Here is a 14,944-nt window from a genome sequence, read left to right as displayed (position 1 = left end):
GTATCTGCTGCTCTCTACTGATCTACCAGGTTGGTCATTTCATTGTAGAAGCTTAGCAAGCATGGGGGTCCAGGGTAAGTTCTCAGGTGAGATGTTGGCATGGTTAGACATCAGAAGAGGTGGGATGAGTCCTCACTGCAATATGAGAAGAGCAGCATAGAGTTGACCCAGAATTATATCTGTTGCGCTGAGAATTCTTCATATCGGAGACGGATATAAGAAAAGAAAATGAGCCAACAATAATGTTACTCCTTCTGTTGGAATTCTTCTTCAGGACTAGTTTAGGAATTATTTAACTTCTGTCTTTAATGCACTGAGACTTTGTGAACTTTTGTCTCCTGGCCTTTGTAAGCATCATTCCTTTTGTATTAACGACACATGAGCTCATCAGATTCCTGAAGCGAAGAGGCGTTGCATTGGAATGCCACAGCATCCACCTCTAAGCCTGCAGATGCGCAGAGCAAATTTGCCACAACACCAAATAACACGGTACCAAAGAGGCTGTCTGCAAAGTTTGCAGATGCAAGATGGATAAACAGAGTGGTGTTAGCTGACTGACCTTCCTGACTATAGATCACTTTGTGTCATCACATTAGTCCACTCAAAAGTTCTGTCATCGTCAGTAGAGGTTAAATATGCACACCAAACTAAAGAAAGGCATTTGTTAATGAAGCTGATAGAAGGTGTGGATTTGACCTGCTGCCAGGGTTTTGTAAAGATGATCTGATCTAATGCTAGGTTATTGCTCTGTAGATGCAGGTCATTATAGGACATGTTGATTATGTCCTACAGTGAGCCAACACAACGATATGTACTTCTATTGTATAGACACATACCTCTGGTGCATGTTCCTGACACACTGCTAGTTTTGCTTAAAATTCATAGTGTATGAGGCAGGCAGAGTTGCTGTAATCATCTGGTCTGCTTTTGTGCAAAATTTACATCCTTAGAAATGGCTTGCATTACTCCTAACCCAAAATACAATATGTTTTTTAGGGGAAACATTGTTCTTCATTTTAAAATGCTAATGATGGTAAATCCACCAAAATTCAGAAATCATGAATTTAATAAATAAATTTACCTCTGCATGACCTCCTTACCCCCAAATAACAAGATTCCAAGTCACAATATTTTCGGCTATAAGAATGGGTTTTGCTTCCTTTAATCACTGGTTTGTAGCCCTCAGAATGCTTGCAAGACTCTGTAACAATGGAGGCTTTAACTGTCCTTTAAAACATGCTGTACCACAGTCTCGGGAGCCCATGATGCTTAGTTTCCTATAAATTTGGGGTTCATGATTGACTTCTCTGTCATCTAATAAGATGCATTTTCAGATTAAAGCTTTATCCATGACTGGGCCCTTCAAATATTTTCCCCTTTTAGTTTCTGTGGTGTCTAATACTGGTTGAGATGAGGTCCAACCTTTCCCACTGTGGAAGGACTAATAGGCTTTCTGGTTGCATCCACCTGCCAAGCATCATTCTTCCTTAGAACAGCTGCCAAGGGCACAAATCCTGTACCAAAGTGCAGCTTCGTTTGTTCAGCTTGTCTTTCAGGTAGCCAGAAGTTTTTCTGCACAATTAAGCAGACAAAAGCTTTAAAGCTGATGCAACAGAATGTGTAAGTTTGTCTTAAAGATGAAAGAAAGTTTTCAGTAGTCTTGTGAACGGAAAATGCCACTTTCAAATATGTTTTGAACCATATTTACTGTATTCATCTCTCTTAAGTTGGATTCTGCACCTGGGACAGAGCAACTCTGGCTGTTATGTACAGGCTCAGGGATGAGAGGCTGGAGAGCAGCCCCATGGAAAGGGATCTGGGGGTTTCAGTTGGCAGCAAGTTGAATATGAGTCAACAGCGTGCCCTGGCAGCCAGAAGGGCCAACCACGTCCTGGGGTGCACCAGCAGGGTGTTGCTCGCTGGTCGAGGGAAGTGATTGTCCCGCTCTGCTCCGCGCTGGTGTGGCCTCACCTCGAGTACTGTGTGCAGTTCTGGGTGCCACAATATAAAAAGGACATAAAATTATTAGAGAGTGTCCAAAGGAGAGCTATGAAGATGATGAGGAGCCTAGAGGGCAAGACGTATGAGGAGCAGCTGAGGTTCCTTGGTTTGTTCAGCCCAGAGCAGAGCAGGCCGAGGGGAGGCCTCATGGCGGCCTGCAGCTCCCTCACGAGGGGAGCGGAGGGGCAGGCGCTGAGCTCTGCTCTCTGGGGACAGCGACAGGACCCGAGGGAACAGCATGGAGCTGGGACAGGGGAGGGTCAGGCTGGACGTTAGGGAAAGGTTCTGCACCCAGAGGGTGGTCGGGCACTGGGACAGGCTCCCCAGGGCAGTGGTCATGGCACCAAGCCTGCTGGAGATCAAGTGTTTAGACAGCGTTCTCAGACATAGGGTCTGATTATTGGGTGTTTCTGTGTGGAGCCAGGAGTTGGACCCAATGATTTTTGTGGGTCCCTTCCAGCTCAGGAGATTCTATGATTCTCAGCCCTCCTTTGAATATTTTTTGCACAAGCTACCACATCAAGAAGGGCACACTTAAACCCAACTAATGTGTTTAAGTGAGATAAGGTTTGTGAGATTTTTAATCTTTTTAATCTTATCAAATGCCTCCTCTATTAGGATTTAAAGTTTCTCCTATTAGGATTTAAAGTTTCTCATACCATAGATAATGTAGCCCACAAGGCAAACCCTATAAAATTATGAACAAAAAACATCCTTGTCCTGTATGCTTAGATTACGACTTTGTCAAGGTACATCATTCTCCATCTGAATCCAGGGAAGGACTGCGATGTATGGAACAGCTGCATTAGTTCAACCAGTTAAGAGAGGGCCCTGTAACAAAGGAACATTATTGGTCTTGCCTTATTCTGCTGCTATATGATAAGGAGTAAATTAAATTTCCTGTGAGTCACCTGCAATTGGAGGAAAAAATATTGCTTAGTTGCTGCTACAGCATATGGACTTGTCTCTGCATACGCAGATGTGGTAAGTATGCAGAGTCCCACTAAGGAGAACGAGCCTGTTATTTTGCAACTGGCTGTTGTGAAAACAGGCTATTTCAGGGGCACCTGCAGCCTCCAGAAGGAAAAGGAGTTAGGTGGGTAGTGTGGAAAATCCTGCAAATGAATCAAAGAGTAGTGTTGTTAAAAGCCAGAAAGCAGGTGCACACAATGTCCTTTTTGAGTGGACGAATGGTGTCAGTAGGCAGGCAAACCAGAGCAGCTCTCATGCTCATTAATTCTGTCTCTCGTTCCACCATTTCTTGCTCATTAACTCCCTCCCATGTTTCCCCTCTCTGCTAGAGCGCATTACTCAGACTCAATCATTGTCTCTGAAAGGGAGGGGTGTTGAAAAAAAAAGCCAGAATGAGACCTCACATTCCCCACCTCTCCCAAGCTATCTTTCGTGCTAGAAAAAAATCGAACAAGCATTTTACACTTCCTTGGAAAGATAAATGCAAGTCAGGTTTAAGGAAGGTATGTGCCCTCTAGCCAGGATTTACCTCTGTACTGCTTATTCTGTCAAGAAAACTTTTTTTTTTTTTTTCTTGAAGGGACTGTCTCCCCCACCTCTGAATTTCACCTGTGCTCTAAATCCTTCAGGAAGAAATAAAACACGAGAGTCTATTTTCATTTTAACTGGCTTTTGTAAAGGGGTTGATTTCTTGTTGCTTTTCACAAGGTTTTTTTTGCACTAAAGGCTTCTTGTTTTTTGCAAGTTTTGATATATTTTAAGTGGGACTGTTAGACTTGGCTTGTAGCAGTGGGAGCATGATGGACTGTACAGACACACGCAGATAGACTGAGTTGTTGTTCTGTGAGCACTTTAGCAAAGGCCTCCCTTTTGACTGGTATCTGTTGACTTACCACAGTCCATGGTTCCCAGTGCACTCACTGCTGGATCCAAGGGGTGTAGCCTGTGGTCACAGGCCCTGTCCAGGATGGACAAGGGGCCAGAGGACTTTCTCTTACACCACTCTTCAGCTCAAAAAGTCAAGTATAGTAAGTCTTTATAGAGATACCAAAGCTGAGTGCAGGGGAGGAAGGTTTTGTGGACTGGAGAGCTCTGGTTTAACACCCTCAGTGTGGAAGAGCAGCCATGACCATAAAGCACTGTGTCTCCTGGGGTGATTTGAGCTGCCAAGAACTATAGTTTGCAGTATAGCTTTTTTTTTTATTGATTGTATTGACAGGCAACAAGAGTGGCAATGTCTCATTAACTATTTCACATCCTTTATCCAGACCAGCTAGCACTGGACTTGCTTTTCCACACGGTACCATCACAAGGGCTGGGACTGTGGAACCACAGTCAGGCCCCCAGTTGGAGCGAGCCCTGGTGTGTCCCAGAGGGCTGCAAGTGCAAGGCCAGACTGACGGACTGCACAACCTAGGCACGTTTGCACTGCACTGCACTGCACACGTTTGCTCAGGCTGACCCACCAAACTTTGTCTTTTCAGATAGAAACTCTGCCTATAGCCTTTGGATGGTTTGATACGGTTCTGCCATAAGGCACTGGTTCCAATTAAATTGGCCATTAATGGCTGCCATGACATGTACTCATGACTGTAAACACCTCGATCTAAATGCACTAAATGTTCATGTCAGCTTTGCATTAATACTCTCAAAGTCACATAGAAATACAGAAGTGATACAAGCAGCAAGGAGAACACCAATGCTATTCATACATTCCAGCAATTTCATAGCAGAAACTGAGTTCCCAAATCAGTGAGACTTTTCTTGGCAATTTACTTTCAGCTTTTTACATTCCAAATGTCTCCTGCCCTCCCAGCCCCGCAAAGCTGAGTAGCCATGGGATGAGCTTTGTGGTGAGGAACACTCAGTGCTCGTAGTATTTTCATTCAGTATTTATTTTCAAAATGTAAAGGGATGAGGGGACAGAGCTGTGAAGAACAAAACCAAGAAAGCCGACATGCATTATTTAGGACAAATGGACTTGATTATAGATCCTGAAGGTGCTATAAAACTGATGGATTACAGGCTCAGCATTTCTGGGTTTTGAGCTGTCTGGCTTCCACTGTGCTTTCTTTGTGTCAGCTCCCCCTCTTTTCATTGCTTTCTGCTGGAAATATTGCATTGGTGCACAAGTGAAGTGAAGCAGGTCCTAACTAGACCCAACAGCTGCCTTTTGTTGCTGCTGTGGAAACAGCTGTAAGGGGGTAATATAATCACTCTTCTGTTACCAGTCAGCTGCATACCATAAGCACCTTTTTTGGATGCAGGGGACCCGGAGGCAGCTCCTGTGGTGATGTAAATGCTAATTGGGCCCACAACATGCTATTTTGTGCCCCATTTGACAGACTAAGCACTTGTTGTTCTGTCCCATGAGCATAAAGTTGACTGCATGGATATTCAGCACCTCTTTTATTATGAGATTCATGTTTCATTCATATTGCAGGAGGGGTCTTTGCACGGGTTCTCATAGTGGAAGGAATGGTTTCTCAGCTTCTTGATCTGTTTCTCATCTTTTGTTCAGTAAAACTTTACTATGATGTCAGTCAGCTTAGGCTTGGAGTGCTTACTCTTAGGATGTGTTATTTTTTCTTCTCCTTTTTTACAAATAAGTTTTGGATGGGTGATGGATATTGTTTTTACAAAAAGAAGAAAAATTTAAGAAAAAAACCTCACCTGGACTTACACCAGTTCTGTATTTTTCTGTCTGAAGTTACTGATTTAAAACCAGATTTGATGGAAGAATAGCTAAGTTGTAGGGAAAAAAAAAAGGCAGAGAAAGAAAAAAATTATAGATTATCATCCTGTCATAGATTGTAATGGGCAGAGCACCTGGTTAATGTACTTGGAGAACAGAAGCAAACACGGGGTATTTGAATGCTGAGCATCACCATTAGGAAGGTGGTCTGGGGACAGCTTCCCTGAGCTCTAGTTATTGATTTTAATATGTGTCCTTGGTCACAACAGTTAAATAAAGTACTTTGAACTTTGGTTTCCCACCTGTAAAGTCAACTCATTAACTTTCTAAAGTACTTTAAAGCCACAGCTTGGAAAGGGTTGTAACCGGTCAGACATACTGATTCAACAAATATCCTTTACAGCTGTTTTGATAGTACATTTTCTGTTGAGGCCAGATGAAGTATCACAGTTTTTCACTGGCTAAATATTGTGTCTGATGGAGTCTGTTTGCTTCAGAATATTCAAGTAAAGATCAGAGAAAGTGAGTGTTCAGAGCGTTTATTGGTTTGTCACAGGCAAGCATACAACATGCCAGCTGCGTATATGGGTACTGCAGAAGATAGGTCAAGAAGAGGTCCATTATTGATCAGTCAGATATGTGATGGGTGGTGTTAGATACCTGCTGGGGTAGGGGAATAATAATAATAAATGGAAGAAACTAAGAGAGAAACTAAAAACAGCTGCTACCTGTGTAAGTTTCTATGCTGAATGTCTTGAGTTACACTTCATTTACTCTGCATTTTTATATCCCAGGTTCAGGTTCAGTGGTCGTATTCTTGGCCTTGCGCTCATTCATCAGTACCTTCTTGATGCTTTCTTCACAAGGCCGTTCTACAAAGCACTACTAAGGCTGTAAGTATAAGCGTGCAACTGTGCAGATACAGTTCAGAAACAGTGACGCAGCAGTGGGTTTCGCAGAGGCACAGACCCTCATGGAATTGTTTTGAGTGCTCTGACCTTCAATTTTTTTCTGTTGTTGTTCCGTTTGTCTGTTGATAGAAAACAAACACGTTTTAATATTTCTTGACTTTCTCCAAGAATTTGCCCTTCATAAATGCTGCCTATGTTGATAAAAGTGGATAATAAGTATGACATTTAGGAACATGCCTTTGAAGGTACAGACCCATAATTCCAGAGTTTACCACTGATTAGAAGTTATCAAAGCAATTAAAATAATGTAGAAGACTGTAAACCATCTCTGATAGAACAGACATCATTATTTCCTCAAAAAAAAAAAAAAAAAGGAGGGGAGTGTCAAAATACACAAATTCTCATGCCTTACTAGTAGGGTACTTTTTCATTCTAAACAGAAGTTGGACTAAATTAGGAATGGTAATGCAGCTCTAAACAGTGAATATTTCTTGGTGGTCTTCTTCTGTCTTTTACATTAGCAAGCAGAAGCTACCAGTAATATATTATCTTCAGTGTCAACTCTGTAAGGTTTATAAGGTTAACTTTAACAGATAATCTGTGCCGCTTTAATGGACTGCAGGAAGACAGCGTACATAAAAATTGCAGCATTAAGAAAAGCCTCAAGTAGTAAGTCAAGAATGCAATTAAATGACAAAAAGCACACTAAAGCATAGCTGAAAAAGGTTATCAGTTAGGATGAATACAAATCAGGAAAGATACTTCTATTAAGAGTCCATATAGTTCTTTAACATGTATTTCATTTTGTGTTGGGTTTTATTTTTGTCTCTTTTTTTTTTTTTTTTAATGAATGAGTATTGCTGGGGTCCAAACACTCATATTTATATTGTATCTGAGCCAGTCTGGAAATAGCCTAAAATCTAGAGTGCTCCTGCATCCTTAATGCCCCCTTAGGGGATTTGAAACCAGATTGCCTGTAACATCCGCCTGCTCTTTCAGCAAGCAAGGCTGGCTCCTTATTAGCAAAAATTTAGGCTGCCTGGTCTGCCTTATGTCAGTCTTGTGAGCTCACCTCAAGGATGATGGATACATGGAAGAGCAGCCAGGCACAACATGGTGAGGCCCATTGGGACTGAAGGTAAGCATGTGCTCTGAAGTGCAGGGCATCTTGAAGATTCACAAAAAATTGTACCCCAGGGGTGACTTCCAACAGCAAATAGTGTGGGCAGCCAGCAGAATTGGCCTTGAGCCCAGCCATGCAAAGCAGACAGTTGCAGAACTGCTCTAAGAGGGTCTGTGTAACAGCCTTTGATGTTAACAAATCCAAATGAACACCAGCTTTATGTTGGATCTCTGTCATAAATTTACTCGCATTCTTAGTAGTAAGTTATCTTACCAGTAGTCATGGGGTCATATATTCAGCTGCGTCTTTTTTCTTGCCTCACAACCAGGCCGTGTGATTTAAGTGACTTAGAGTACCTGGATGAAGAGTTCCATCAGAGCTTGCAGTGGATGAAGGATAATAACATCACAGATATCCTGGATCTCACCTTCACAGTGAATGAGGAGGTGTTTGGACAGGTGAGCACAGCTATGCAAAACATCTGAAAAACAAATTTGAAGCTGACAAAGTTGAGTATGATGAACATCTTTCTGTCAGAACAGATCATTTAGCCTTTCAATAGCATTTTCTTCTCCTACTTTCTGTTTCTTTCAAGCCACCTGTTTCAATGTAGATGTTTATTCTTAGGGTCTATAATATAAAATACCAGCCACAGCCCCCCTGCAGGCCTGTTGAGCCACACACTGATGAGCATGAGGAATTCTCTGAAGTGGAGTGCAGCTCTTCTCTCCAGGGTGTAGTTCACACAGATTGTGGCATTCAGTGAATTCAAGCAATGTAACATAAAGCTGATGTGACTAAAAGGAGGGGGGTCAGGAAGGAAGAAAAGCATGTGGCAGGTGGTGTAAGACATGGCAACTCTCACCACTATTTTGCCTGATATATTCCTGTTAGCTTCCGTGTCACTCACTTACCTTGCACCTGCTTCACATATTGCTAAATACATACAGTTATTATGCTTTTTACCATTCAACTGTACATTACTCAGGTGATTCTCTTTAACCTAGATGATCTGGATAACTATAACCTTAAATAGGGAACAACCCTGGCTTCAGTGCAGACTGGCAACCAGAACGTATATCAGGGTCTTCTGTGTGTTTCTTTGGCTTGCATTGAAGCCTTGGTGCTTTCTGCTGTTGCAACCCATATCAGGCTATAACTGTTTCTGAAAAGTCTTGAAGGGACCCAGAAGAACATTTAGGGGAAAATTAAGGATCTCCAAGGAGATGATGAAAGCTAGAAAGACTGAAGAACCAACCTCGTCAGGTACTGCAGAATCTAAAGGGAAGTTAATTCCTGTGTAAGGAGCAGAGATGCACAGTGTCAAAGGGATCAGAGAGATTGGGTGGAATATATAGACAGCGGCTCTTAGCTGTCAAAAGTAAAGTTGACAGGAGGAGTTTCTGCAGAGTGAAAGCATGCAGAGCTAAGGGAGAGTTAGACTTGTTTTGGAGGCAAGAAATCCTGGCCCTGAGAGTAAAAGGGCTGCTCAGCTATAAGCTTGAAAGTAACAGAAAGCAAGCAAGACTTCAGAGGATGTTTTAAAAACTGAATTTAGTCTGCTTGTTGTACAAGGGCATGAAGGGTCAGCAGAGTCAAGGACAGATGAAATAAAAAGGATGGGGCAGAAGAACTGAGGTAAGAACCCCTGTAGGAAAGATAACATCATTTTTCACAGATTTAAATGCATTTTTTTTTCCTGGTTATGAGCTGAGAGTTTGTATGACATTCAATTGACAGTACAGTGGTTTCCCTGGAAGGTACGGCCGTGTAAGACTAATACATGAAGACAGACAAAACATGCAGACATATTCACAAAGACAGATGAGACAAGTTTGTATTTGCATTGGAAGACTACAAAGAAGAATAAGAATCTCAGCCTGAATTGCCCTTATGCATCTGAAGGTAGCATTTGGCACACTAATTACTTGTTAAGCTCTCCCCAAAGAAAAGAGCTAGACAATTACAGAGGAGTCTGTTGTGGAAGATAAGGGATGGCTCCAAAAAGAACAGAAATAAAATTACAATCTCTTGTAGATACTGTGATACTAAAGCAAAAGAACACAAAAAGATTTTGATGCCAGTTCACATGCCATCTAGTACTTTATTTCATATGCACTAGACACTAACCTTGCTATAACTAGTGATGGGAAAAAGTGGTTCTCACTGTGAAATGCCATCGTCAAGAATTCAAGAGTCAAAGTGAAGGTGAGATTTCCCCCTTAAGAAATTTGCTAAGTGCTGACAGCAAAATTCCCGAGAAACTGCAATCACATTTTTTGCTCACAGATGCATCCCAGTTGGAAATTCTTGCATGCCAAGAGTATCTGACCACTGAAATACCATCTGAACATTGCTTTGCTGGATACATATGCACAATGGGAGTTCTGCTAATATTTGGGAAGCTGGACTTCAAGGGTTGGGTAAGGGAAACAAGAACTAGGGGCTCTTGGAGAAGCTCTGTGGCGGATGGGTCACAGCATTTTCGTCCTGTTTCCACAATGACTTTAATATGGACAAGTCAGCACTTCATTCATTTTTTCTTTCTTGTGCATCTCTCACCAGTGTATTTAGCTTTTAAGCCTTTTGGCCTAAATCCTCTTTCTTGGTACCTTTTTACCTTTTTTTTTTTTTTTTTCTAATTGAAGTGTACTAATGAGCAGCTCCATCTTCCTTCCATACTGGTGCCCAGAGCACTACTCTAATACCAAAGACGTGGTGTCAAACCGAGCGTCCTGCATTTGTACTTGTGAGGACTGGATGCCAATTTGAGAGTTTTGGTTATAAGGCTCAGAGAGGTGGCAGTTGCTTGTACCTGCTCATGCTTTTACCCAGTAGAAAGTGTTCTTGCAGGCCTAACTGTCTCCAGGTGCTCTATGTGGATGCCCTGTCAATTGCACTGGTCAGGTAAAAGGGGTGGGCTAAATTAGCTGAAATGTCTGCTTGCTGCTCTGAAAGGTGCTGCGCAGAATTCTACCTCACAGCTGTGGCTAATACCCCTGTGAACGAAAAAGGAAAAATCAAGACCCACTGTCATCGATTGGCTGCCTCCAAGTCTAGATAAATAATTGTATTGAAATTATATGGATAATGACAAGCTGAAGAAATCACCAGTATATCTGGGTATTTGTGGAAACCTTGCAAGGAGATGTAGAACAACTGGATTTATGGAAGTTAGACAATGTTCAGTTATTGGTTTTAACTGATGTATCTTAATGCTGCACAGTCTTGAAAAGTACGGCCTGGCAGCTGGGCAAGAATTTTGCCCTCTGAATGATGCAGCTCTGCTTGTGTAATGGTGTTGTAGTGATTTACATTTGGGAATTTAACCTGAACCAGCTAAGAATTCCTAACTCATTACATCCAACCTTACTTGTTCTTGCTGTTTCCCAACAAAGCTACAGATTAGATGACTCACTGAGTGTTTCCATAATTCATATTTTTTCTACGTGTCCCTCAAGCAAAGTGACATAAATACTAAATATCCTCTGTGTGCTGTCTGTCGGGCTAATAAGTGGATAATAATATAAATAATACAAATATTTATTTGTATTTGTATATGTATATGTATTTGTGCAGCTCATTTACTGTCTGTGCTAGACATCATTGCTATAGGAGCAGAAAACCGTAGAGGAGAGCAAAACATTCTTCCTTTTAAATCCACTAGATTGAATGCGAAAATAATTACAAGATAAATATTATTTTCTGTCACATGCAAGAATAGTTGTGTGCTTGCTGGGTAGAATCTAGATTGATTTCTTAAATCACTTCTCAATCTCAAGCCTTAGTAACCCAGGCCAACTAAATTAACCATTGAAATGCAATGAAATTTTGTGGATCTGGCTTAAAAAAAATATTTACATTACATACTGATTGACATTTTCTTACCCCTGGATAGCTTATAACTCTGAGGTTTGGGTGGCTGATACAAAACTCTGAATGCCACAATGACTGTATTTGTCCTCTGTGCAGGTTACTGTCCAATGTCAGGCAGTGTATTGGAAGTATTCATTTTGTGAGAATTTTCTTGGCTTTTGGCATTTCTGAGCAAACACCTTTACTACACTCACCTTAATTAGGTCCAAGGGTAACGCTTTTGCTGAAGAGAGTCTGTCATAAGTAGATACCCCTTCCAGTTGGCAAAACAGTCTGCCTGTTCCAATACTGGGATTGCCTCCATCCCATTGTTGCTGTACTACTGCTTGGGTAACCTGCAGCAAGTAGAACACTAGCATGGTTATCTCCCTGTTACAGTATCCACTCTTGGGAGCAAGTGGGAGAGGAGGAGATGGAAAGATTGGCCAGGATGGCACATTGCTCATGGCTTACGGATGGTGCCCTCAGAATCAATCTTTGCTGGTACAGTATAGAGTAACCTACGTGTCAGTCCAGCTTCAGCTGGGAATAAGGCTAGGGCTAGGGCTGAGGGAGGAACAGAGATCACAAAGCTGTATGTAGCCTCTTGAAATTTCCCACTTTGCTAGATATATGTGTAGTAAACCAAAGGTTTTGAATCACTCTCTGCTGGTTCTGCAGGAAAGGTTGTGAGGTGGAGGTGGGTGCCCCTCATTATCCCTTTTCTTTCTACTACAAATGGACAAGAGACCAGGAGGACAGAACTAGAAATATGTCTTTTTTATTTTTCACTTATGTTTTCAAAGTACCCTTAAATTTGAAACACAATGTGATCCATACATTGTTACCCCACCATTCATCTTGGTTCTCTAGGTGACAGAGAGAGAGTTGAAATCTGGAGGGGCAAATACAGCAGTGACAGAAAAGAACAAAAAAGAGTACATCGAGAGAATGGTTAAGTGGCGAGTGGAACGAGGAGTGGTTCAGCAAACAGAGGCCCTGGTCCGTGGCTTCTACGAAGTAAGTAACAACGACCACAGTCTTCCACTCTTCATCTGAATGAGATGACCCCGTGGTTAAAATATGCTTCATCAGTACCCTAGGAAATAGTGAAAGACACAAATGGCAAGGAATTGAAATGCCTGGATCTGTAGCAGCCAGGAACCTTGGAGATAGCATGTTTAGCATTAAGGGAGATAGGAAAGAAACACGCATTCTGAATACAATAAAGCATCGTGATGAATAGTTAAGAAAGATCACTGCTCTCCATTCAGGTAGTAAGAGGTGTGGTGATGTGGTGGTGTGCAAACTTGGTTGTACCTGGCTGTGAAACAAAAGGCAAGTGTGAAGAATTGTACACTTGAGTGAGGAGCTGGTGTGACATACTACATCTTTATGGACTCATTGCAGTAAATTTACTCCTGGGATTCAGTCAGCCACATATCTTGCTAGTATTCTCGGATGGTGCTCCATTGTTGTCCCTGGATTTTGCTAACTTATCTCTGCTGAAGATCTGGAGCTGAGAACATCCGTGTGGCAGAGCTGCTACAAGGACTGTCCAAGACTGGATGAAAACCCGCGGCTTTGCTAACCCATCCATGTAGTCACCTATTCATGCCCCTTACTAATCACACTCAACCATCCATCTTGCCCTGGTAGCTATATTATGTGAGTAGAATCTGAGGGATATCTCACGGAGAGAAATAAACTGAAAGACTAGGAACCTTGGAAAACAGAACAGCAGGTACTGAACACCCAGAACAATACCGATAAGTGGTTGCTCTGAGCAGTCATGGGAGTGGCAGCCAGTGAGGATGGCTTTGTAGCTGCACAGACTTTGTTAGCCCTGTCCTGTGGAAAGGGATTGGCAAAGTGACTGCATACAGTTTACAGTCCAGATGTTTCACTAGCTTTTTCTCCCTGTGAATACTTCAGACTACTGTAGCTTTTGGTTTAACCTAATGAAGAAGATGAACCTCTGCTGCATCTTCAGTGGATGAAGACCTAAGGCCACTGTACACAATTGTAAACAAATGCAAATGCCAAACAAATTGTCCAGATTACTAGTCTAGTAATTTGACCATCAAAATCACTCGTCGGAATCAGTGGTAACAATGAAGAATTTTCTGCACAAACTATGTACTGCTACTTGCATTCTCTCATTCAGATCAAATTGTATGTGTTGTCATTGTTTGCAGATGAAAACATCAGCAGACTCACTGAAGGAGAGCAGAGATTTGTCAGCAGAGGAGTGGAAGTTAGCTGTCAGCATGCAGACTTCAACGGCCAGCACTGAAAGAGTTGGCCATCAGAGCCCTAGGTTTACGAGGCATTGCATCTGCTTTATTTCCAGTCTGAAACTGTGCTTACAAGTGCTTTTTGTTCCAGGTTGTAGACTCCAGGCTTGTCTCTGTTTTTGATGCCAGAGAACTGGAGCTGGTTATAGCTGGCACTGCAGAAATAGATCTCAATGACTGGCGTAACAACACAGAATATCGTGGAGGTAAACTGCCTGCTGATGCTTACTAATATTTTGAATGTATTCAGTCTAAAACATGGAAGACAGTCCATTTTTTTCCTTCTGCCCCTCCTGAGGGAAATGGCCTGTTCTGTTTAGATTTTTTTGTGAAGAATAACTCATGAGAAAAAATAAGTAAGACCTCAGATCTGAATTGACAGATGTAATAATACTGAAATCGCTTCTGCAACTTCTGTCCAGATTTTACCCACTCTCGCTTCCTACTGATTTAACAGGAGTTTTGACTATTAGGGACTGAAAAGGATTTGCAGCGTTAGGTCTATAAGTTATTTACTCAGATGACTGTGAATGAACTCCTGGTCTCCTTGTGAAGTAATATCACAAGTCCTCTTGGCTTCAGTAGGGAAGGAGGCTCAAGAATTGAATTCCACTATTCCCAATTACACTTCAACAAAATACAGGTCTTGCTTAACCATTCCCTCAACCTATCTATGTCAAGTTGGATTTTTTCCCTTATCCTCTAATACTTGGCCTGTTTTTGCTGAGCATGATTTACCCAGGCTGTCTTGGATGATGGATCAATGTGAAATCCATGAGTTCTGCATTACAGAAGGAAAGCCCAAGGTTTATGTATCCTTCCCTGAAATACAAAGCTTAGGTCTTTGCTGCTGACTGCCCAACCTGTTTCAAGGTAACTGCTGTTACCTTGAAATACTCAGCTAACCACAAGTACAGCTGGTCCTCCAAGTTATTCTCCTCCTCCTTTTTTCAGTTTACCTACTGAAACAGATTAAGCCTGGGTTTGTGCTGGCTTTCACTAGCACAAACCAAGGCACAGAGTCCCTGAGGTGGGAGGTTTGCCAGGGAAGAGCTTGCGGCCCCAAACTCCTCTCCATATGTTGGACACT

General features: G+C 42.0%; 1 protein-coding gene across 10 annotated transcripts in view; it reads left to right on the top strand.

Moving 5' to 3' along the window:
• The window catches only part of HECW1 (HECT, C2 and WW domain containing E3 ubiquitin protein ligase 1), a 267,140-nt gene that overhangs the window by 239,874 nt on the left and 12,322 nt on the right, over positions 1 to 14,944 (top strand). For all 10 annotated transcript variants that reach the window (XR_007157656.2, XM_048046401.2, XM_048046403.2 and 7 more), the window contains 4 exons: positions 6,463 to 6,561; positions 8,031 to 8,160; positions 12,431 to 12,577; positions 13,946 to 14,060. Coding sequence is in view for 9 of the 10 variants with exons in the window: in XM_048046401.2 (XP_047902358.2) it covers positions 6,463 to 6,561; positions 8,031 to 8,160; positions 12,431 to 12,577; positions 13,946 to 14,060 (491 nt within the window). In the remaining variant the exon portion in view is untranslated. The remainder of the gene's footprint in view (positions 1 to 6,462; positions 6,562 to 8,030; positions 8,161 to 12,430; positions 12,578 to 13,945; positions 14,061 to 14,944) is intronic.

This window comes from Anser cygnoides, chromosome 2 (assembly GCF_040182565.1).
Source record: "Anser cygnoides isolate HZ-2024a breed goose chromosome 2, Taihu_goose_T2T_genome, whole genome shotgun sequence".
Classification (NCBI taxonomy): domain Eukaryota; kingdom Metazoa; phylum Chordata; class Aves; order Anseriformes; family Anatidae; genus Anser; species Anser cygnoides.
The sequence above is the reverse complement of the archived record's forward strand: the minus strand, read 5'-3'. Positions and strand labels throughout refer to the sequence as shown.